General features: G+C 37.6%; 1 protein-coding gene across 3 annotated transcripts; it reads left to right on the top strand.

The window, feature by feature from the left end:
* Nucleotides 1-1,583: 1,583 nt before the first annotated feature.
* LOC127658753 (serine/threonine-protein phosphatase 2A regulatory subunit B'' subunit beta-like) lies at nt 1,584-23,266 on the top strand. Of its 3 annotated transcripts, XM_052148235.1 has the most exons (14): nt 1,584-1,681; nt 2,632-3,040; nt 15,276-15,464; nt 16,302-16,405; nt 17,093-17,195; nt 18,353-18,427; nt 18,603-18,689; nt 19,945-20,101; nt 20,518-20,566; nt 20,676-20,765; nt 20,871-21,046; nt 21,139-21,257; nt 21,365-21,471; nt 21,977-23,266. In XM_052148235.1, exons 2-14 carry the CDS (start codon nt 2,687-2,689, stop codon nt 22,110-22,112), a joined length of 1,746 nt encoding a protein of 581 aa, XP_052004195.1. In that variant the 5' UTR covers nt 1,584-1,681; nt 2,632-2,686; the 3' UTR covers nt 22,113-23,266. The 3 variants fall into 3 exon arrangements, with proteins under 3 accessions (XP_052004195.1, XP_052004196.1, XP_052004197.1); XM_052148236.1 differs by lacking the exon at nt 21,977-23,266 and having other exon boundaries at nt 21,365-21,475; XM_052148237.1 differs by lacking the exons at nt 1,584-1,681; nt 2,632-3,040 and adding an exon at nt 11,681-12,048.
* The last annotated feature ends 96 nt before the right edge of the window (nt 23,267-23,362 follow it).

Here is a 23,362-nt window from a genome sequence, read left to right as displayed (position 1 = left end):
GGGCAGTCCTCTATATATGAGACATTAATGTACTAATTGATATGCAATATAGAACCTGCCTGTGAGTGTGTGTATTTCTGGTAAAGCATATGACCCCTGCAGGTCAAACACTAATTCACTGTCCCTAAATTAATTGCAAAACAAGACAAGTGGACAAGTGTGTGGCAGATCAGGAAAGGAGGAAGCAGGAACCTATCAACAAGACTTTAATTACAACATAAATGCTGAACTGAAACATAACGACACATTGACACACACACACACACACACACACACACACACACACACACACGCACACACACAGCAGCCGCGTGCGTCTCTCTCGCTCTCTCTGGTGTCCCTAGCTCCTCATCTATCTCTCTCCTGCAGATTGGGCAACTCAGCGCTGGGTGTGCATCCTGTTCCCTCCTCTTCGTCACACAGTGTAAACCTTTTACCTACCATTGGTGCATAACTGAATCATGGCACTTTTTTTCTCTTATTTCATAGAGTAACATAGACACATTTTATATTTGAAATTATATTGGCCAGATGAAAAAAAGTTGTTTCCATACTGGACCATTTTAGCATCAATATACCATGAGAAAATCTCCATGGATATCAAAGCCATGAACATTGTTCTCATTTCCCACTGTGATCTCAAATAAAGAATGCAAACATCTGAGAGCAATTGAAGTGTCTTCTAAAATCTATTCTTCACATTTGATTTAAAATGTGAAATACAAATCTAAATGTTTTCTGAATAAAGATTGAGGCCACTTGTGCTTTTATAAAAAAAAAATGCGGTCCATGGTGGAAGGAATATTAAAGGACAGACTGTGCTGTAGATGTTATAGCTCTTTGTGTTTCCTTAAGAATAGTTGTAGAGGGATAGTGCAATGAAAGTGTAAAGGGACCAGGGACAGTGTAGTCACCATTCCCTTGGTAAAAGACGCATCGTCATTCTGCTTGATAACTCCGGTTTTGTTGCATGCAAGAAAGAAAGTCTTATGGGTTTGAAATAACATGTAAGTAAATGATGACAGAATTGTATTTTTTGGGGTAAACTAATCTATTAGTTTAAAACTATTTGTACAGAATGTTGGTTGAACAGAATTCATTAGATTAACATGTTTCTTACTGTTGCAAGTGCAATGCCTGATGTAGTATTACAATTCAACTACACAACAGATATAATAAAATAGCAAAGAAAGTGTGAGTTTACAATTCACTTTAAATTCTAATTTTAATAAAAAGGAATAAATACGACAGCACGGTATCTCTCTCTCTCTCTCTCTCTCTCTCTCTCTCTCTCTCTCTCTCTCTCTCTCTCTCTCTCTCTCTTTCCTTTTGCTCTTTTTTTTCTTCATTCTTTCAACTTTTTCCACAATCCAGAACGGTACTGCAAATGAGTCGAACAAGACGAATTGTTTTGACGTTCGGTTCAGCGGTTGACTCGTGTCATTCAGCTCTGTAACCCATTCAAAATGCATCTAAAAAAAGTTTGAGTCCATTCTTGTTGCGAATCGGTTCATATGATTCTTTTAATATAAACACTACACGAGTCATTCGTGAATTGGACGCTACATAAACTCTCGCGATACAAACTTTTCCCGGTTACCTGAGGAAACGAGAGTTTGTTTCAAAGTGCAACTCAGTGAATGAACAACAACAACAACAAAACTCACACCATAAACAACAGGTAGAGTAATACAAACCGGTTTTCTTCAACGCTGTAGACTTAACAGATGTAGAAGACGTTTATTTATGTATGATATGGAATACTGGCCGTGTTCATGTTATTTATCGGACTGCATCCGTTAGCTGTGGAAGTGAACGCTGCACTCAGTCTGCTAGCAACCGAAGCACAACAGCCGAAGTATGTTTAAAGTGCAGCTAAATCGCTTTCATTTCTTTTGATTTATGGGTGAAATTAGTTGGTGCAATAAAGTGAACTTAAATAGGACTATGTCTGCGGTGTGATCTCCGAATTCAAGCTCCGCGGTAGGATGTTTTTGTTTACACTAGTGTAGCACACTGTCTCCTAAAAACATTTACCATGGTAACCATAACCAAAATGCTTTAGTACAGTAATTCTCTAAAATGCTAATAAATTATGACTTGATCTCTGTCAAATAGTGTAAGGAGCTTTCAAAATATTTATGCAGTTTTGTTTAATTTATTTTATTGATACCATTCGAGGCTTATATGAAGTTACCACAGTTCACCGTAATAGAATGAACTGCATCTATGGTATTTTAGCAGGAACTATAGTTATTCTTGTAAAGGATAATCGGCATGAACAGGTTGGTTGTGAATAATGGTTAACAGATGTACTATGATTTTCTGTTCAGTTGGTTTGTCTTGTGTGGCTCATTAAATATTATTTTAATAAATTTGGCTTCAGCTGAAACTTAAGTCATGTTGATCAGGGAGGGGAGGCAATAACTGTTAATTAAAAAAAATTGTTGTAGTAAAAGTAATTGCATTCTTTTTAAGTTATACTGCAAACATAAACAATTAATTGATTGATTATTTATTTATATATGTCTGCAATAAGGCATGTTCATGAAACATTTGTGATTTTCGTAGTGCATGTTTCAAATACCTAAACTTGCCACTGGAGTTTGAATGAATTTTTTTCCTCTGTAGGTCTTTTTATTTATAATTTTAGTGGGGAAACTTGGCTGTATGAAGCAAAGCAGAAATGGCATCACCACAAACACTTCAGCCTGTCCTGAAGATGAAGGTCGATGAGCTGTTCCTCTTTTGGTTGAGTGAGCCAAGCACTCAGGCGATGCTGAAAGACTACCTGAACAAAATCAAGAATGGAGAAGAAATAGAACTAAGCTGTGGGGATTTCCAGACCAGGAACACGCTTGTGTTAACAGAAAACAACAACAACAACATTGCATCAAAGATTAATGCGACAGAGAAACTGAATGCGGCCCTTGGCGCCCCGTGCAGCCCCCCATCAGCCACGCTGCCATCTGCGAGTGGCAGCAATAACAGAGCGGGTCTAAACACGAGGGCCCTACGACGCTCTGTCAGCACTAAGAAGGTAAAGCACTTGTGGTCAGCACTCGAGGTCAGCACTCGATTCACAATGCAGTATGGTCCCCAAGATATTGTTGATTTGTTCTGTCCATCACCTTGTGGCTAGAATCATTCATACCATACTTGTTTGTGTAAATAAATGCTTGTTGTCAGTATGTGGGAAATTCCATCAATCCATCTTCAACATTAGCCAGGATTAAAGTGTCTAACTAATCCTCATGCTACATAACCCAATTTATAACAAATGCAACTAATAGGGTCATTAATTGTTCTAACTGGCACTTAACAAATTGTACATGTACTGGCTTGCTGTGTTAGTCACAAACACTACTACAAACATTTTATGTAGTAAGACAAATATATAGAATTGGAAAAATATAGAAATCACTGTTTTGAAATTGATTACACAGCCTGTTTCTATTAAATCTTTTAACCTCAGTATTTGAATGAGTATTCAACTATAAAGATTCTACCCACGAGGTCAGTTTTATGAACTACTAGTCATCAGTTTACCAATTAGAGAGAGTTGTACTGTACTCTTTTACCCAGTTTTGCCACAAGAGGATGCTGAATGGCTTTTGCTGATGGTAGTCATTGCACGTAGTGTTCTGCTCTGGTTAGATGAGCTGTGTGGACTTTGCATGTCTTTTGTGTAAAGAAATACTGTTCATGTATTCCACTCTAGTCATGAAGCGGGAGAATCTCAATGCTGTCAATCCCTGGAATGGTAATGACTCTGTCATCATGTACTGTCCAGCAATGCTAGTGGGTTTTGCTGCTGAGATTTCAATGGCTCTTGAGTCAATAAATTGGATTATGGAGGGATATCTTTAATTCAAACTATGCCTCCATAAAACTTTCTGCTGTCAGTGCCATTGATGTGCTATTTCATTGATGCAGCATTTCTCATTGGCCCAATTGGATGAACCTGATCTCAAGATGTAAAGGAGTGCAGTTTCATTCACTTTGCCACAAGGTAGTGAAGTGGATGGGAAAAGATCAAGTCGACTACATTTTCTTTGGTCTCTGTTTTACTTTTAAGTCCCTCATTCAATGAATGCTGATTCAGTTTTGCTCAAAGTTTGAGGGATGATTGCCATAAAAATCTAAAGACCAGAAACCGAATGCAACACAGCATAACTTTAATTTCCCATATCTTCAAAGATTGCGCAATGATCCATTTTCTAGAAATATCTCTGTTTTCAGTGAATCTAAATCACGAGTAGGGACATTGTCTGACCAATGTGATTCCTTATTGTAAAATGCTAAGAGATTTTGCAGATGTGTGGAGGCTTTGATTTCTGTGTCCGGTGATTCTCAGAGGATGAAACAACTGTTGGATGTTTTATATTTTCTGGCAGGAACAATTGGCATGTGCGCACTACTTGTCGCAATGTATTAAAGCAATTCTGATCCCTTATACTCTATTATAAGAGGCCTAAAGAAATCCAGAATACAAATACATTCTCCAAAGTATTAGTTAAAAATTCAATTAACTTCATGGTGATGCTGCTTTGAACAACTGGTCCAACTTTGATACAGGACACTAATAAAGATAGCCTTGGTTCCCCTGTGCAGGAATTAACTACTGAGAATTTGGCTTGCACTTCATAGGCAGTTTGCATATTTGTCTAAAGTGTAATACAGTATGCATAAACTCAGTCAAATGTTGTTAATTTTCAGAATATGTAGGTGTTGTTGGGCATGCCTGGCTGGTTCCAAAGTAAGAGGCCACACATTACATGGAAAAATGTAGGCAAACTGCTGACTTTAATGGTTTGCCTGTATGTTAATGCTCCACCTAACATAACAGAGCTAAGCTATATAAGAAGTGTAGAAGTGTTCATTGCCTGCTTGGTTAGATGTTTCCTGTTAGTGTTTATGTATTTAAATGGTACCTAGTGAAAGTGTAATTTTGCGATTTCAACCATTTTTTGGCTCTCATCATGAAGTACACATTAGAGGTCTTGATCTTTAAATGGTAGGACACTGTTTGCAGAGTATATTTTTTTCTCAATCAGCATATGCCGCATCACATTTAAGAATAAGTTCTTCCTAGGGGGGCCTGGGTAGCTCAGTGGTAAAGATGCGGGCTACCACCCTTGGAGTTTGCAAGTTCGAATCCCAGGGCGTGCTGAGTGACTCCAGCCAGGTCTCCCAAGCAACCAAATTGGCCTGGGTATGGAGGGTAGTCACATGGGGTAACCTCTACGTAGTCGCTATAATTTTGCATTTTTTATATTACTGTAAGAGTGTGAGTGTTGGGAATGTTGATTTATTGATGGAAATACTACAGTGCGTTCAGAAAAATTTTGGTTAATAGGTTATCTCAATTTTCACAGTATTTTGAAAATTGAGTTAAATTGTAATAACAATATTGTGCATGTTAATTATCACAGAATATCAGCAAATGTCTAATATCATCATACTGCCCAGGCCTACTTTAAAGTGTGGATAACAACTCATTTCTGCTGCAGTGCTGGTTGTAATCCAGTCATGTATTGGAAATGTCTGCCTTAAAGTCTTATTTTGTTTGAGACTGATGAAGAAAAAAATTCTCCCAGCTGTGCAGGCATTTAGGCATGCAGCTTTTCTTTGAACGTTTAGTGGGACTTTAGTTGTTCAGCTGTTTAAAACTCCTGCATAGCCTGATCTGAACAATTCCAATAGTGTTTTTATTTTTCTCCCTTCTAGCAATAGAATCGAAGTATGATTGTGAGCACTCCCCACTTTTGCCTTGCTGGTCAGTCTCTCTTTAACCAGTTGGCCCTACTGACTGGACACAGAGCTTTGTTTGGAAATTGGCACTGTCGGCACAGACAGCTGCCACCTCTTGTTCAGGCAAATCTTTTCCTCGTTCAGTTAGTACCAGCTCTCTCTGACAGTGGAGAGTTGTTTTTCATATAGCACAGACACTGAGCCAAAGGAAGGGAAAATACTGTGTGGGCAAAACTTTCCTATAACTCCACAAGACAAATGCAAATATTGACGAGTTCATCAGTGAGTTTACTTTGGCCCCTTTTTCTATTTTTCTTTCTTTTAATAGACTGATGAGCAAGGACAACAAAAGCAGTTAATGAGAAAATTGGGCTTATCAAACGTGTGCAGTATCCTGCCACTGGACGACAACAGGAACTGCATTTCTACTAGATTGAGTGGAAGAATGTGGACCCGATCATCTGTCATCTAAAAATACTTGTTTAAGCTAGGCCGGGCTTTATTTGGTACCAGTTTGTTTGTTAGATGGTCTGGTTCTAGTTGTCACTAAAGACTGCTTCTGTTAATCTAATTAGTTTTTTTTTAAACAATAATATGCATAAAAAAAGGAGTTTTCAGATGCACAACGCCCAGCCTGAGAGGCTATGTGTCTTTGGATCAGCACAGTTAGAGGGAATTGATGTAATTGCTGTCAGTCTGGGAGCAGACTAAATATATATTTGTTTCTTGGTGTTGCCCAAACAGAGCATGTTATGTCTTTTAATAGGCCTTGACTGCTTCAGCCATCATTCTTTGAATTCAGTACTTCCACGCTGTACTACTGACTAAGACTTGTCATCTATTATAAGCCGTGGAATGGCTGGAAGCTGTAGCCTTGGAAAGCAAAATAAACAAAGCCCATAGGCGGTAGTGCATGTGTAGTTTTTTGCCCCTACATCTCAAGGAGGGCCATTCAGACTTCATGGTCTGTAGTTTTTGCAGACTGTAGAGCACTGCAATAAAAGATTTGGATTAGACATATTTGGTTTGCTTACTGTGGATGTGAATTCTGCTGGTCAGTCTAATGTTATAAATTAGAACTTCTTAAATCAGAATTCTTGGCATTGAATGGATAAAAGCACTGAGATTGATTGAAAGGGAATTGTGACATTTATGTATAACTAGTGTCAACAAGTGGAATTGCAAAAATAATGACTGTTTTCAAACATGTTTCCTGAACACTTCCTCTCTGCCATTTGAATGGACAAACCGATATTTTCTCCCCATACTCACACCAATGGTAGATGTAGACTTCAAGTGGAGTCGTAAATATTGTAATTATGAGCTCTGAGGACATGAACGACCAAGTAAAGTCTTATATACCAGTGTGAGAACTTAAGCTGCGTACACACTGCCAGCGACTTTGTCGCTGCAGGTCGCCAGTGGCTTGCGTTGAAGTCTCTAGTGGGCGTTCCCACTACAGGTTGCCTAGTAACGTTTATAAATGACATTCACGGATGTCATTCCATTGCTGTTGACAGCGAATCGCTTTTCTTGCCTCTAAAAACAAATATTTTGGGGGGAAAAGACTAAATATAAATGGAATCAGTACATAAAATGCTTTATATCAAAGATGAATGAGAAACAAAGCATGCTCTTTGCCATAGCGGCTGTTTATCTGCGGCGAAAGCAAACGCCGGTCTGTCTGGATCCACAAAACCATTCGATCTCGGAGTCAGCACGGCGAGTACCACCGGCTGGTGCAAGAGCTGTTTCATATGAGCAGACGGAGAAATAAGTTTGGAGCAGAAGAAATAGAAAGAAACCTTGTGTAAATTGTCGGCTTTATGTTAAGCTAAAATGCTATTTCTAGCCATTTTACATGCACGTTACAGGCACGATCATATTTTTTAATCAAGAAAATTCACATTGGATTATAATTTCTATTTGTCTAGTAAGACCTTTTGATATTGGGGCAAAAATTCTTGATGATAATTTTTGTATTGTTTTCCTGTAAAAATATCAAGAAATCCGTAAAACAAGATAAATTTGATGTTTCTTGTTTTATAATAATATATCTAAATATCTGCATAAGATATTTGTTTTTCAGTGAATGTATTTTTAACATGTGTATTTTGTCTTGCAAAAAAAGTGCAGTGTTTTTTTTTTTAAAAACAAGTGAAAAAAATCTACCAGTGTTGAAGTAATCAAAAGTATTTAGAATACTTTTCTGACCTTGAGTAATCTAGCCGAATATGTTACAAATTACATTTTACATTATGTAATCTGTAGTGGAATACATTTCAAAAGTAACCCTCCCAACCCTGCTCATACTGTTGAAGTCAGAAGTTTACATACACTTAGGTTGAAGTCATTTAACTTTTTTTTTTTTACCACCCCACAGATTTAATATTAGCAAACTGTAGATTAGGGCATCTACTTTGCATGACACAAAGTCATTTTTGCAACAGTTTTTTACAGACAGATTGTTTCTTTTTTAATTGGCCAATCCCAGAACAACAGCAAAGGACTTTTGAAGATGCTGGAGGAAACTGGTAGATAAGTATCCATATCCACTGTAAAACAAGTCCTATATTGACATAGCCTGCTCAGCGAGGAAGAAGCCACTGCTCCAAAACCGCTATAAAAAAGCCAGACTTCAGTTTGCTAGTGCACATGGGGACAAAGATCTTACATTTTGGAGAAATGTCCTCTGGTCTAATGAAACAGGAATCAAACTGTTTGGCCATAATGGTGATTGTTATGTTTGAAGGGAAAAGACTGAGCCTTGTAGGCTGAAGAACACCATCCCAGCCGTGAAGCATGGGGGTGGCAGCATCATGTTGTGGGGGTGCTTTGCTGCAGGAGGGACTGGTGCACTTCACAAAATAAATGGCATCATGAGGAATGAAAATTATGTGAATATATTGAAGCAACATCTCAAGACTTCAGCCAGAAAGTTAAAGCTTGATTGCAAATGGGTCTTCGAAATTGACAATGACCCCAAGCATACCACCAAAGTTGTGGCAAAATGGCTTTAGGACAACAAAGTCAAGGTATTGGAGTGGCCATTACAAAGCCCTGACCTCAATCCAATAGAAATTTTGTGGGCAGAACTGAAAAAGCTTGTACAAGCAAGGAGGCCTACAAACCTGACTCTGTTACACCAGTTCTGTCTGGAGGAATGGACCAAAATTCCTGCAAATATTTGTGAGAAGCTTGTGGAAGGCTACCCAAAAGTTAAAAATTTACTACCAAATTCTAACAAAGAGAATACACTGGGAATGTACTTCCACTGAGAAGAAATATAAGCTGAAATAAATAAATCTCTCTAATATTATTCTGATGTTTCATATTCCTAAAATAAAATTGTGATCCTATCTGACTTAAGACAGGGAATGTTTTCTACAATTAAATGTCAGGAATTGTGAAAAACTGAATTTAAATGTATTTGGTTAAGGTGTATGTAAACTTCTGAATTATTGCTTTTCACAAACCTTTTTGTTTTTCTCGTATTTTGAAATATATATTGCATGTATGTGACCTTTTATTATGCCAGTAAAAATCATTTATGAACATTTATTTTCAGCGTAAATTGACATTTTCAGATTCATAGACTACTGTATTAAGCACTTTAAATTCTAATCACATTTTACTACACAACTAATGGGGATTTTAAGTGAATGTTAGGGTTTCTTTGTGCAAATGCGGTGTTTTATGTCTCATTCGCAGCACTCAAAGTGTTGTTTTTTTTTTATTTTATTTTTTTTATATATATATATATATATATATATATATATTAGACTGAAACTAGCTGTTATGCATGTGTGCTGTCTGTGGTCCGGCAAAAATTTAGACAAGGATTTTGATAGTGAATGCACAACGTGGAGGAAACAAGGCGGAGACGCTTTCACTCTTACTATGGAGATGATACAATTGCAGCTGTGCTTTTAGATATGTTGCGACTGCTTCAGTCTTTTCCAGCATTTGTTTTGCAGCTGTAGAACATGAAGGAAAGTAATAACCCTCAGGTTTTTTGTGGAAATTATAAAAAATTGCAAGATACTGCAAATAATGCAGAGAAAAATCCTGGACGTACTGAAACTGTGCAAATTAATTTATTTGTTAAATACCATGCATTAAACCATGTAAGTTGAAAAAAAAATTATGCAGGTGTTTTCACATGTTTATTCACTGAGGGGAAAAAGAGCTTTTGGCATCATTCATTGTGTATTCCTAATAGTTTGGCTTCCTTATTTTGTTTCCAACTTGAATATGTGAAATGTCGTAATGGCGAATGCCCAACTCTGATGTATAGGAGCTTCCCAGGTCACTTGAAGGCACCATGAAAGGCGTGACTGATTTGGATGCTTAAAGTAATAAGTTCAAGCAAAAATTATAGTTCCCTCATTTACTCACCCTTTTGTCGTCTCAAATAGGTTTGGGAACCTAGAACCATTCTTTTAAAAATACCGGAATCGTATGATCTCTGTGACTTTCGGTTCCATTAACGGTTCTCCTGCAGGCAATTTTCCGCCAATGCGGACTGAACACTCTGACATTGTTTCCAGCAGCACGTTTCTGCAGTGCTACCCTCTACTAAATCTACAGCATAAAACGCACAGCTCTACCAGTGTCTGATCGAATGACTCTCGAGCTGGCCCTTTTGAATCTACAGCATGAAACATGCACTTCTGGTATAGTCTGAACCCCGAAAGAATCATTGTAATGAGCCGGAACTTTTGAATCTACAGCGTGAAACATACAGTTTCCAATATACAAGTAAACTTATACTTATGTGCAAGTTATGAATGTCCAACTCAAAATTAAATAAGAACTGTTGAAGTCTCACAAGCCTGAAGGACAACATTAGGCTACATAACAGGCTAAACTGTCTCTAGAACTGTTACTGTTTATTTAATGATGATATGTGTGTCTAAATCAAGCAGTGCGGTTACTGACTGCATGGTTCATATGACAGTATATAGTTAAAGATCCACATGTTTTGTTGTAATAAGTGGAATTTTATAAAATAGAATAATAAATGAATTAATGAAATGTGCCATCACATTTCTTGTTGGTTTAGATTAGTTTATTTAAAATATAATTCTGATCAATTTTTGGATTGTTTTTATGTCTCAAAAGTCGGCAAACACCTTTTACAAGAACTGTATTAAATATTTTCTGTAGATATCTGAAATTATCTCATTATTTGATAACCGACAGCAGAGGGTAGTAAATACTATAAGAATTGCATTTCTCATTTCCAAATAATTATTTTTAAAAAGGTACTAAAAGAATTAGTTACTAGAACCATAAAGGAACCGGAATCGTTGGATTCCTTACGATTCCCAGCCCTAGTCTCAAACGCTTGTGACTTTCCCTTATGTTGAATAAGGAGTTACATTTTGATCTGTTTCTCACCCAAAACCGATTGTATTGCCTCCGCAGACACTGATTCAACCACGCAAATCATATGGATGTCCTTTTTGGACCCCACTGACTTGCATTGTATAGACATATTCACTTAATGTCACCATCAAAATATCTTTGTTTTCTGGTCCACAGAAGCAAGTCAAATGAGTTTGAGAGATGAGAGAATTATTATTTTTGTTTGAACCAGTCCTTTACTGAGAAATGGTTTGGAAGGCTCCAGTGCTCCACTTTTTTTAGGAAAATCAACCAATGAATGGCCTACATTGATTCTGCATACAGTGCTGGGATCGGAGCAAGTCTTAAAAATTACACTTCGCCTTTAACTCTTGTGCCATCTTTAGCCAGTACTTTTTACTCTCGCCATCTCCATAATACAGAATCACAGGGTTCCAAGAGAACAGCTTTGAGTCTTTACATAACTGTGGAATGCACTCTGAAAAGGGCAGATCCACACCCCCTCCTACTGTCACCCTCCCACCTCCACCACACTCACACAAACACCCTTGTCCTATCTCCCCAGCGGATAGGACTGTGTGACCTCTGCCAGCCACTATTGGATGTACAGAGCAACAGGCAGGACTGTGATTCGGGCTACAGGGGAGCAGCTGCCGTTCACCATTGAGAGAACTGGTGCTCCGATAAAGAAAGGCAGAGAAGTGTCCCCTTGTGGGACAGCAACGAAGCAAGATTATCCTGACCCTGGAGTGCATACTGTCTGTAAAACTGGCTCCATTATCCGGTAGCAGCATGAGAATGAAGGAAATCACTTTACGGCAAGACCCTGACCTGAGGAAGGAGCTGGCGCTGCTGGCCCGTGGCTGCGATTTTGTGCTGCCCTCCCGCTTTAAGAAGAGGCTTAAAGCCTTCCAGCAAGGACAGGCAGGTTGTCTTAAATTATCTGTGTGAAGCCATCGGAGCACTCTTGTTTGCTTTTTGCCGGCTGTCACTCTCAGTGGGAATGCGTTGTGATGTTAGTACCATGTTTAGTTTTGCGATTACAGCCATGAGGTTGAGCTAAGCTGTCTTTTTTTACACATGTAGAGAGTAAAGGAATATCGAGAGTTTTAGGAGCATCTAAATGTTTTAAGATTGAGCAAGAGACACTATTAGGTATGTGCTGGATGTGATTATGGCCATTCCCATTTATAGACATGGCTGACACTCATGGGCTGCATGAAGGCAAGATTAAATGCACTCATCCTTCACATTGGCTTACACTGAGCAGAATCCCTGCATGCCACATCAAAGAGAAATTTTCCAACTGCTCATCCATATAAGGTTCTGCAAAGTTTTGTATTTAAAAATGAAGCTTAGTCTGACATTTAATAAATTGCTGCTGCTTTTTAGAACATTACTGATAGTGAGCTGTTGTTTATAACCTGCAAAATTAAAGGCCATGGTTGAGCTAATCTATCAAAAAAGACTGAAGCAGTAAGTAAACAACTACTACATAACACCCAAACCTAAATAAAGTCATACATTTCTTGAGGGATGTAAACCATTGTAAATTACTTGTATAAACAAGTCTTTTTCTCCTTGGGGTACCTTTTTACATTTTCAAGGTATGCATGCTCTCTCAGAATAAAACGGTAGTACAGACAGAGAAGGTCAAGGTAACTAAAGCCTAAATGTTCATGTATTTGTCTAATACTGAATAGCTAGGTGGGTCTTGTTCAGTTTAATGTTGCTTTTTCCAGAGATTGGGCTCTGATATTTTTATTTTCTGTGTGGAGGTTCTAGGGGGTCAAGATCTTCACAGCTGCAGCTTGACACTCAAATAGTTATGGTTTTATGTTACTGTGGGAAACTGAGCCTTTGGAAAATCAGTAATAATTAAGAAGAATTTAAGCACGAGTGTTCACGAAACATTTGTGCATTAGGGACTTTTGTAAAAAAAAAAATCAAAAAAATCCTTTGTAGCTTTATAGCTATGCCAAAACACTGCCAATTCTAACTTGTTATTTCCTAACGGATTTGCAGTTTTCTATAGCAGACTATCAAACTGGCCCAAAAACCCTTAGACATCCACTGAAAGCTTCTGACCGATTGTAACTTCTCCTAGACCTTTCAAGCTACATCCACCAAATTTTCCACAATCCTTCAGATTTTTCTGACATGGTGTGCTTTGTTTTTCTAACTATCAGATCCCCCCCAAAAAAAGCCTGCAATCTTTCACTGCACTGACTGAATGGTCCGAGTCGGTCTCCGAATGATCGGGAATTGAAATGCCATATGTGGAGTGGTGGTGGCGTAGTGGGCTAAAGCATATAACTGTTAATCAGAAGGTCGCTGGTTCGATCCCCACAGCCACCACCATTGTGTCCTTGAGCAAGGCACTTAACTCCAGGTTGCTCCGGGGGGGATTGTCCCTGTAATAAGGGCTCTGTAAGTCGCTTTGGATAAAAGCATCTGCCAAATGCATAAATGTAAATGTATGTCAAACTGTTCAAAATGTAATTGCATGCAAGGCCTTCAAACTTTCTGTCTTTGTATAGATCTTTAAAGTTGAAAGCGTTAATGATGATGATCATGGACAGAAAGGAAGACTATAGAGAAAGAAAGTATAGAAAGCCTTTCAGGCTTAACTTTCAGGCAAGGCTTTGAGCTTTCCTCTTCTAATGTTCACATATTTGGATCGATTTAGGTTTTAGTCAGTGTAATAAAATTCTTGTTTATTCCTAATGTTGTTTACTGTACCAAGTTAATGTATTCCCAACAGTTATGTTTACAAGTCTGAACCGGCAATCCATCAAGTTATCAGCCGTGTTGCCGAATGTTCAAAACTGTACTATTCACAGCATGCTAGGAAAACAACAGGTTAGCACTGGTTATCACTCTGCATAGAGATTTCCTGTTTTCAACATCAATTTTGACCCGGTCAGAAGTCATATCTCCGGACCCTTACTTCCATAGAAATCTTTGCTTGTTGGATCTGTATGAGATTGTAAAAAGGAGGACTGTATTGGCCTATAGGCATAATTGCTGACCTTAAAAGCTGTTTCTGAGAAATGTTAGAAGGCCAAAGTGAGGCTTTTTTGCTAAGAGACTTTTTATCTGTGTGTATTTAAAAGAATAGTTAATCCAGAAATGAAAATTCTCATTTATTCACCCTCATGCAATTCAAGATTTGTATGACTTTCTTCAGCAGAACAAAAATTACGATTTTTAGAAGCATATATTGGCTCTCTAGGTTTATACAATGCAAGCAAATAGTGACCAGAACTTTGAAGCTCCAAAAAGCACAAAGTAATCCATATGACTGCTGTGGTTTAATCCATGTCTTCAGAAGTGATATGATATGTGTGGGTGAAAAACAGATACATATTTATGTCCTTTTTACTTCAAAACTCCACCTTTTTGATAAGCCTGTACCAGTAGGTGGTGATATACACAAAGAATGGAATTTGCAAAAAAAGCATGTGTAAATGGAGATTTCTAGTAAAAAAAACAATGGAATTAAATATTGATCAGTTTCTCACCCACACTTATCATATCACTTCTGAAGACATGGATTAAACCACTGCAGTCATATGGATTACTTTTATGCTGCCTTTATGTGCTTTTGGAGCTTAAAAGTTCTGGCCAACATTCACTTGCACTGTATGGACCTACAGAGCTGAGGTTTTTTAGAAGAAAGAAAATCATTCACATTTGGGATGGCCTGAGGGTGAGTAAATGATATGTCTGGGTAAACTATCCCTTTAAGCAATCCTAACAAACTTACTTTTTATATATATATATATATATATATATATATATATATATTTGTTTGGCATATGGGACTCTCGGTTCATGGTTTTTAAACCAATTTCCACTTTAACAACACTCATATCCTTTATTTCATGGGTAGAGCATCATGTGGGATAGGGACCCAAAAGACATCATAAACTATTGCCCTTGAAGTCCTTAATGAGACTGGGCATCTGTCATAATTTATTTAAATTTTGTTTTACACCCAGAGGCAACACGTCTTAATTAAGCCTTCACCCTGAAATGCTGATTGTTCTGCAATTTTTGATGCAACCACATGTTTCTCCCACATAGTGCTGGCGAATGTGAACTGGATAAGTCTTGTGACTAACGATTATTTTTTCTGTCTGTTTTAGGAGGCACAGGCTAAGAAAGAGGAGCCCGTTACACCAGCCTTAAGTGAAAGCATTCCAAAGTTCTACTTCCCCCGAGGACAGCCCCAGGCCAATATCAACATTGACAATCTAATTTCCAAGATAGAAAAAACATTTTCTCAATATCCTGATGAAAGAGTCACTATTAACGAAATGGGGCTTGTCGCCAAGGTAAGTGTGGTTTGTAGCATGCCGCCTTGACCCGCCTAGCAAATTGTTCATTTGTGTAATTAACTTGTAACTGTTTACATGTTTGAGGTTTTCGTTGTTCCTCTAGCCAATGGGAACATATTACCTCTGTTTATATGTTGAATTGGTTATCCAGAAGAGAGCCTGGCTTGGTGAGCGACTTAAGTAGCCACACATTTTCCTCAATGTGGGATTCAGATTTTTAAACAATTTTTATATATATAAACGTAATCATTGCTAATTTAGCCTTGTTTATAGTTCCTATAGCACATGTGAAAGATGTAGTAATATATCCAACCACTCAGCAGAAAAATGATTATACTGAATTTCTCTTTTTGATGAATCATTTGCATTCTTTTCTTTTGCAAGTCTTTTAGAGGGGTCATATAAGTAGTAGAATTTTCTGTGCTCTTTTAAAATGAGACCTGAATGTACCATGAAAACGTACATTCTGCATAGAAAATACATTCCTGATCACCAGAAGAATGAATAATCAATGTGAAATTTTAGTTTAAAAGTTTGCAAGTACTTGTCCTGGCTTTGTGTAGCACCTGCTGCTCTGCATATCCTTCCAAATGATTACTACATTAAAAATGAGCTGACCATTTTAGTATAACTTTAAAACATTACATTTAAAAAGGTGTCACTCATATAAAAATCTACCATTTAAAATTTTTATGTTTATTTTATATACAGTATGTGTAACAATATAAGTGCCATGTAAAATAAAATGTTAAATGTATTTTGCTTTGACCTTCCTTGACATTATGAGGATGCGATAATATTCTATCTCTGTGTATGTCTTTTGTCTCCTTACAGGCCTGCGAGTGTCCACTCTATTGGAAAGCTCCATTGTTCCACGCTGCCGGAGGAGACAGGAGGGGATATGTGTCCGTTCATAAGTTTGTGGCAATGTGGAGAAAGTAAGACAATAGTTCTCTTCATAGTGGCCTCTTGCATTAATATCAACACTGGTCAACCATTACTCATGGTACATTTTAACAAGTGTGTGAATGGGAGCACTCTTATCAAGAGCTGAAGTGCTGAGGGCTCTCAGTGTACAATTTTAGTGGAACAAATATTTTGTATCATGATGTCCCTGCAGAGCTTTGTGATTGTGAGTGGCTTTATTGGACATACTCATTCCTTTATCAAAAAGAAATTCTGTCATCATTTGCTTATCCTCATGTCATTCCTATCCCCACTAAACTACACTAAAGAAGAAATGTTCTGCTTCAGAGAACTTGGCACTATGCAAAATAACTACTTTTAAAATGTTTTTGTGAAGTTTGAAATCTTCAGTCCTCATTCATTGCAGATTGCACATTATTTAAAATTTCTCCTTTTGTTTTCCATGTTAGAAAGTAACCATACTGATTTTGAAATGACGTGAGTAAATAATGACAGCATTTTCATTTTTGAGTGAACTATTCCTTCGTCATTATTTCTCCATCATTGTAGATCAGAAATGGCTGAGAATGAATTCTGAAGCCTCATTTGTAGATTCTATTCATTTGAAGCCACATTTGAAGTGAAGGGTTTTGGAGAGCATATTGTTGTTTTGAAAGAGTGTGAGAGAGAGCATGAAAACATCTGTTTCCTCCCCACAGAGTGCTTCAGACCTGTCATGATGATGCATCCAAATTTCTTCACCTTCTTGCCAGGCCTGGCTGCAATTATTTGGAACAAGAAGACTTAATTCCATTCCTGCAGGTACAGGGTGCTTGAATAGAGACCCACCACTGTGAACACAGACACGCAGTCACACACGGTTCAAAACACAGCACAGGAGCGTGGATGATTTCAGCATTTATTATTTGCTCATTTGTTTTTGTTTGAACTTGGAGAATTCCAAATGTTATTTGTAAATGTTATTGTGGACTGCACGGAGTCCCCGTAAAGGGATAGTTTACCCAAAAATGAATATTCTCAGCCTCATGTTATTCCAAACCCATATGACTTTCTTTGTTCTGAGGAACACAACAGATGTTGGAATGAAAGCCTTAGTCACCATTTACTTTCAAAGAATGGACAAAAGATGCAGCAAAAGTGAATGGTGACCAGACAATGCTTAACATGCCCTTTTGTTCCATGAAAATCAATCCGGTTTGGAACAACATGAGGGTGAGTAAAGTAAGACACAATTTTCATTTTTTAGCAAAATATCCCTTTAAGAGAGGTGTGAGTACCCAGGGTAATGGACTAATGGACGTGTCATTGATATTCACACTGGCAGGACTGGCCACGCCGCCTGGGCAGCAGTTGCAAAGTAGAGGAGATGCATTCCGGCATCCACACTTTAATTTGTATTGTGTAGCTTTAGCAATTGCTTTGACCATTTTGATGAATGAAAAAAGTATTGCTATGGAGTAGATTGGCCTGTCCCCCCCTGCTCCTTTACAGCAGTGATTTATGTGTTTTTCTATCGTTTAATTTCACATGCGAAAGGGTCAAAGAGGCCCGCACCAACCCAAAATAAGTCGCTGTGATTTTATTGCCTTCTACGAATACATAATATTTTACCAGAAAAGCACATGAATAAAGTTACTCTGCATGTGACACTTCGTTACTTAAAAAAAAAAGAAAAGATCTAGAATGAGGCAGGTCACATGTGAGACAAGCTTAAGACTGAGCTTGGCCTTAAAATTGGCCATTTATTCTTAAGTTTAATGCCTTTTAAAGTTCTGTACCAACACTTGACCCTCTGCAAGTGCAACAGACTGAAATGATTTGCCTTTTCTCTGTAATCTAATCCAGAGCCTCTCAGAGTACAAATGGGTTTAACATTATTACTGCTGACTTGGATTTTATATTGGTGTTTTGATCATTTTTATCATTATTAAAAAAAAAACTGAATCCATTTTTTAAAGGACGTGGTGGACTCTCATACAGGTCTGGCATTTCTGAAGGAGGCTTCAGACTTTCATTTACGTTACATTACCACAGTAAGGACTACTTCTAGTTTGGCATTTTTCTATTCTTTTGTGTTTGCATGGATTTGCACCATTTACTTGAGACTTCATATTACATGAACATGGTATAAAAGCTTTTTTGTGTGTGCAACTTTTAGACTGTAACAAAGATGCAGGTACAAAGACAAAGTACTTTTTCTGCCAACAGGTTGTCCAAAGGATATTTTATAATGTAAACCGCTCATGGACGGGAAGAATAACATGTTCAGAACTCAGAAGAAGTAGTTTTCTGCAGGTAAAGTTGTTCAAGTTAAGGATCACCAATATCTTATTGCTGTCTCGATTATGAAGTTTTGGCTAGCGATTATTATTTGCAATTTACAGTGTAAGCTTAATAGACATGCAGCTTTTAAAAATGCATATATTTACATTTGTACTTGGTTACACAAATGTATGATTCCCTTGAGAGCTCAAGACTAATATTGCACAAGATAGAATGACGTGATTGGAATAATTCTAAATATTAAGATACAGTATTATAAAGGACTATTCTGGGTTCTATAGGAGTTAAGCTCAATCGACAGCATTTGTGGCACAATGTTGACTTTCACAAAAATGTATTTTTACTCGTCGGATTGACTAAGGCACTTACAATGGAAGTGAATGGGGACAAGTTTTGAATGTTAAAATACTTTTTCAAAAGTATAGCCACAAGACACACACAATATAGGTGTAAACATGATTGTTGTGTGATAAAATCACATACTAACCTTTTCTGTTTGCAGCTATAGCCAGTTTTACAACTTCGTTGCCATGATAATGTAATGTCAACAAACCCTATAATGTAAAATATTAAAAATAACAATTTAAACAATTTTGCAGCTCAATTAATACACGAGTTATAACAGAAGAATTAATGTAAGTGCTTTTGTTAAATTATAAGCTTCAAATTTCTGCCTTTTTAAACCACTAAAAAATTGGCCACATTAATGTTATTGTCCCCATTCACTTCCATTGAAAGTGCATCACAGTAACAGTTTTTTTTTTTTTTTTTTTTTTTAAAGGAGGGACTAGTCAAAATAAATTTTGTGGTAATTAACCTTATGCCACAAATGTCATTGAGCTTAATTTGTACTGAACACAGAATATTCCTTTTTAAGTCTCACGGTTCTATTTTAGAACCCAGCTATAGTGTTTTTTGTTTTGTGTGTGTGTGAAACTGGAGTGTTTGGTGTTAATGCTTGTTTCAAGTGAACAGTGCTCAGAGCACCTCCTGAGCTCTCGCATAACACTACTGGAAAAGAAAGCGAGACATAAAATGCACATTTCATTGCATTTCTATACTCACTTACAATTCCTTTAAACTGGCTGGCAATATGTGATTTGGAATTTAAAGTTCACAATGATCATCATGGTTTTTTCAAATGATTGCGATTTAGATCAAACAGTCTGCACATCATCAGGCACTCGTACAAACAATCAGTCATTTAGGTAATAATCATGCCAGGCCTACCTATTTCTTGTTTAATTGTAAAAATGTTTCCTAATAGAATGTGGCACTACTGGAAGAAGAGGAAGAGATTAACCACTTGACGGAGTTCTTCTCTTATGAACATTTCTATGTAATCTACTGTAAGTTCTGGGAGCTGGACACAGATCACGACTTGTACATAGACCAGAGAGACCTGGCCCGGCATAATGATCAAGGTACCCAACCACCTCTGTGCCCCTACGACTGTCACACTCTTCTGACATGATGTTTAAAGATTGGCTGCTTTTTACTGAGGGATAATTGCCAACTTCCAGCATCACTTGATGACATATGTTTCTGTTTGGTGCATGATGAGTAAAGTAAATTGAATGAAGTACAGTGAAGTTTTTACATCAATTTCCTCTAGCATGACGGCATGTCTGGCACTGTTATTATTACTTTTATCTCCTTTCAGGCAGGGACAAAAATCATTGTTTTTAAAATGATAAAATAAGGATGTTAAATCATAGTGTCTCGCTTTTGCAATATACAAGATTTACAACCATTGACGGTGAATAGTTTCCATGTTTAAGCATTCACTATAAATGAAGGATAAGTCTGTGACTTTGATGTGACTTACTCACTTTGTCAGCCATATCCTCCAGAATGATTGAGAGAATATTCTCAGGAGCTGTAACCAGGTAACATCTTTCAGTTTTCTTTTTTATTCCCTCCAATTGTTTAAAGCATGCATGTTATGCATCATAGATTTTATGTGGGTGCTGCAGTTCATTTTACTCTTTTGCTCAGAGACAGGAAGATTCATAAAGAGGGCAGATTAAGCTATGCTGACTTTGTGTGGTTCCTCATATCTGAGGAGGACAAAACAACTGAGACCAGGTAACCAATTTTGTACTTCAGTGATTTCTTGCATGTAATCAGTTGTTCAGTGTACAGCAGGCTTGATAGTTGATGGGGTACTGATGCTGCTTGTTTACTCTCTAGCATCGAGTACTGGTTTCGCTGTATGGACCTGGATGGGGATGGGGTGCTATCCATGTTTGAGCTTCAGTACTTTTACCATGAGCAGTGTCAGAAGCTGGATTCTATGGCCATTGAGCCACTGCCTTTTGAGGACTGCCTGTGCCAAATGTTAGACCTGGTTAAGCCAGAAATTCCAGGTTTTAACTTTATTAAATTATTGTACTATGCAAGTTAACAAATCTGTAAAATCGCTTGCAGGACCTTTAACAAACTGCATCATTTTTCTCAGGAAAGATCACCCTCAGGGACTTGAAGAGATGTAAACTTGCGCATATTTTCTTTGACACATTGTTCAACATTGAGAAATACCTGGTCTATGAACAAAGGGATCCCGTTCTGGCTGCAAGGGTAATGAATAACATAGCAATAAAATTATTAATATATATGCACTTTATAGGAGCACTTGGATGATGTAATCGTGATGGATGATGGTGGCTGCATATGTAATTTTACAGGACGCTGAGATACTAGGACAAGAGATTTCTGACTGGGAGAGATATGCTGCTGAGGAGTATGATAACTTGGTGGCTGAGGAAACTGCCAGTGAGCAGTACAATGATGGGTAAGACTGCATTTCTCACTCAACTTCTGATGTACCAACCTCTAAGGTACATATCTAGACTTAGCCCTTCATCTAACTTGACTTCAGGTGGCAGTTTTGACCATAACATCATTCCAGTTTTATCATTTGTTGCCATAAAATCAATGGTCAGAGAGCTGATGAGTTATCGTGATGATTTTAGGATCAGCACAGACTTCTAATGGCAGGATGAGTAGTTGAAGCACACAGGTAAGAAAGACACTGTCGGTGCAGGGTTGAGGTTCCTTCCATGTTTTCCCCACTTGTGTTCCTCATGGGTTTACCTGTTCATTGTAAAACACCTCAAACTCCACATTTTGCTCATCATTCAGTTTTTCAGATGCTACAATTTCCAACAAACTCCTTTCAGTGTCTGAATTATTTTCCCCAACAGTGAGCTCCATACCAATTTTGCCCTCCCGTCTTTTCTTGGTGTGGGTTCAGTTCAGCACCATGACTGTAACACAGTTGTATGCTCACTTTTCAGCTATGAAAATGCTTTACAACCAGTTGACCACATTCCATGCACATTTGACCTGCACAATGAGAAGAGACCTCTCTTTGAAATCCCCAACCCTCACTGTAACCTGGATGAATATGAATACGAGGACGATTTCGAATGACAGCCAGCAACGCTATTCCACAAGTAACCAGAGAAAGGCCACCCTCTGGTAGTGTGTAGAACGGGAAATGTGGACCGAGCCTGCTTTCAAAGACTGGTGCTCTCTGTAAGGATAAACTGTCTCCCAGCTGCTGGATGCCAAACAGTAAACCAGCATTCAAGTGAGACTTAGCAAGACGGGTTGAGCTAGCAGAGTATATCTGTCAGTCTGACATCTGCACACCGCCAGGTTTCTAAAACAAATATAGATGCCCTGTAGGTTTCATGTAACTTTACTGGAACCTAACCAGGACATTAAAAGTACACTTGAAATATTGAATGTGCACTAAGAATGTTTTTTTATTTCTTACATTTAGAACTGGCTATTAAGACATTCCAGAGATTTACCAAAGTGATTTCAAAAGTGAACATTTTCATGTTCACCAGCTTGATTTCATGGATGCTTATTTCTCATGGAGCTCTTGTCTATATGCCTTATTTGAGGGTCACAATTATATGAAATAATGCAGTAATCAGACTCTGACATTTTACTGTGTCTGTGTGAGAAGTGTTTCTAAATTATAATGTATTTATAATTGTACATGTGTTGTGCTTGCCTCCTGTTTCTTCAAAACCTTTAGGCTTAGTCCAGGGAAATGCTTTCAACAAATCATGTTTGTGTGTGTATAGAAGTGCTTCCTATAACAATATACTTTTGTGTTTTGTTGCAAAATATGAGTTGTTTTACATCTGTCTTAAAGTTCAATAAAGTATTAAGATAAATAGTGTTTCACACATTTAATGTAACTTGTGGATTTAATTTTCAACAAAAGATACAGTATAATCAGAATCAAACATTGCAAAGCCCGCCCCTCCCCCCCCATCATTGTTCCCATCACAAAGCGCATTCTGCATTTTAATGTTTATGAACTATGACAACTGGGTTAACTATAACCTCTGACAGGAGCACCTAAACAGTAAGCATGGTTGAAGTCTTTCGTAGAGTCTCTTAAAAGTCTCATTCATTTGGAAACGTTATCAAGTTTTCAATATGTATGACTGAATATTACAAATATAAGAGTGGGTTATTGTACTGGCTGTGATCAACAATATTACATACTGACACACATCACATGCCTCAACTCAGACTTAGCTTATTTGAGGACCTGAATAAAAGCAACCAAATTATGATTCAGCGAAGTGCTACAAAAGATTTGTATGAAAAATGTAAAAGTACAGTGCGATAACAGTTTAAGATGTAAGAAATATTGA

Source organism: Xyrauchen texanus, chromosome 18 (genome assembly GCF_025860055.1).
Source record: "Xyrauchen texanus isolate HMW12.3.18 chromosome 18, RBS_HiC_50CHRs, whole genome shotgun sequence".
NCBI lineage: Eukaryota > Metazoa > Chordata > Actinopteri > Cypriniformes > Catostomidae > Xyrauchen > Xyrauchen texanus.
Note: the sequence above shows the minus strand (reverse complement) of the source record. Positions and strands in the feature narration are given on the sequence as shown.

Bases quoted from the DNA above. Each gene is read 5' to 3' on its own strand.
- LOC127658753 (XM_052148235.1), top strand. From the start codon at position 2,687: ATGGCATCACCACAAACACTTCAGCCTGTCCTGAAGATGAAGGTCGAT. The intron at 15,465-16,301 runs GTAAGTGTGGTT...GTCTCCTTACAG, and splicing joins AAATGGGGCTTGTCGCCAAG to GCCTGCGAGTGTCCACTCTA. The intron at 21,047-21,138 runs GTTTTAACTTTA...CATTTTTCTCAG, and splicing joins GGTTAAGCCAGAAATTCCAG to GAAAGATCACCCTCAGGGAC.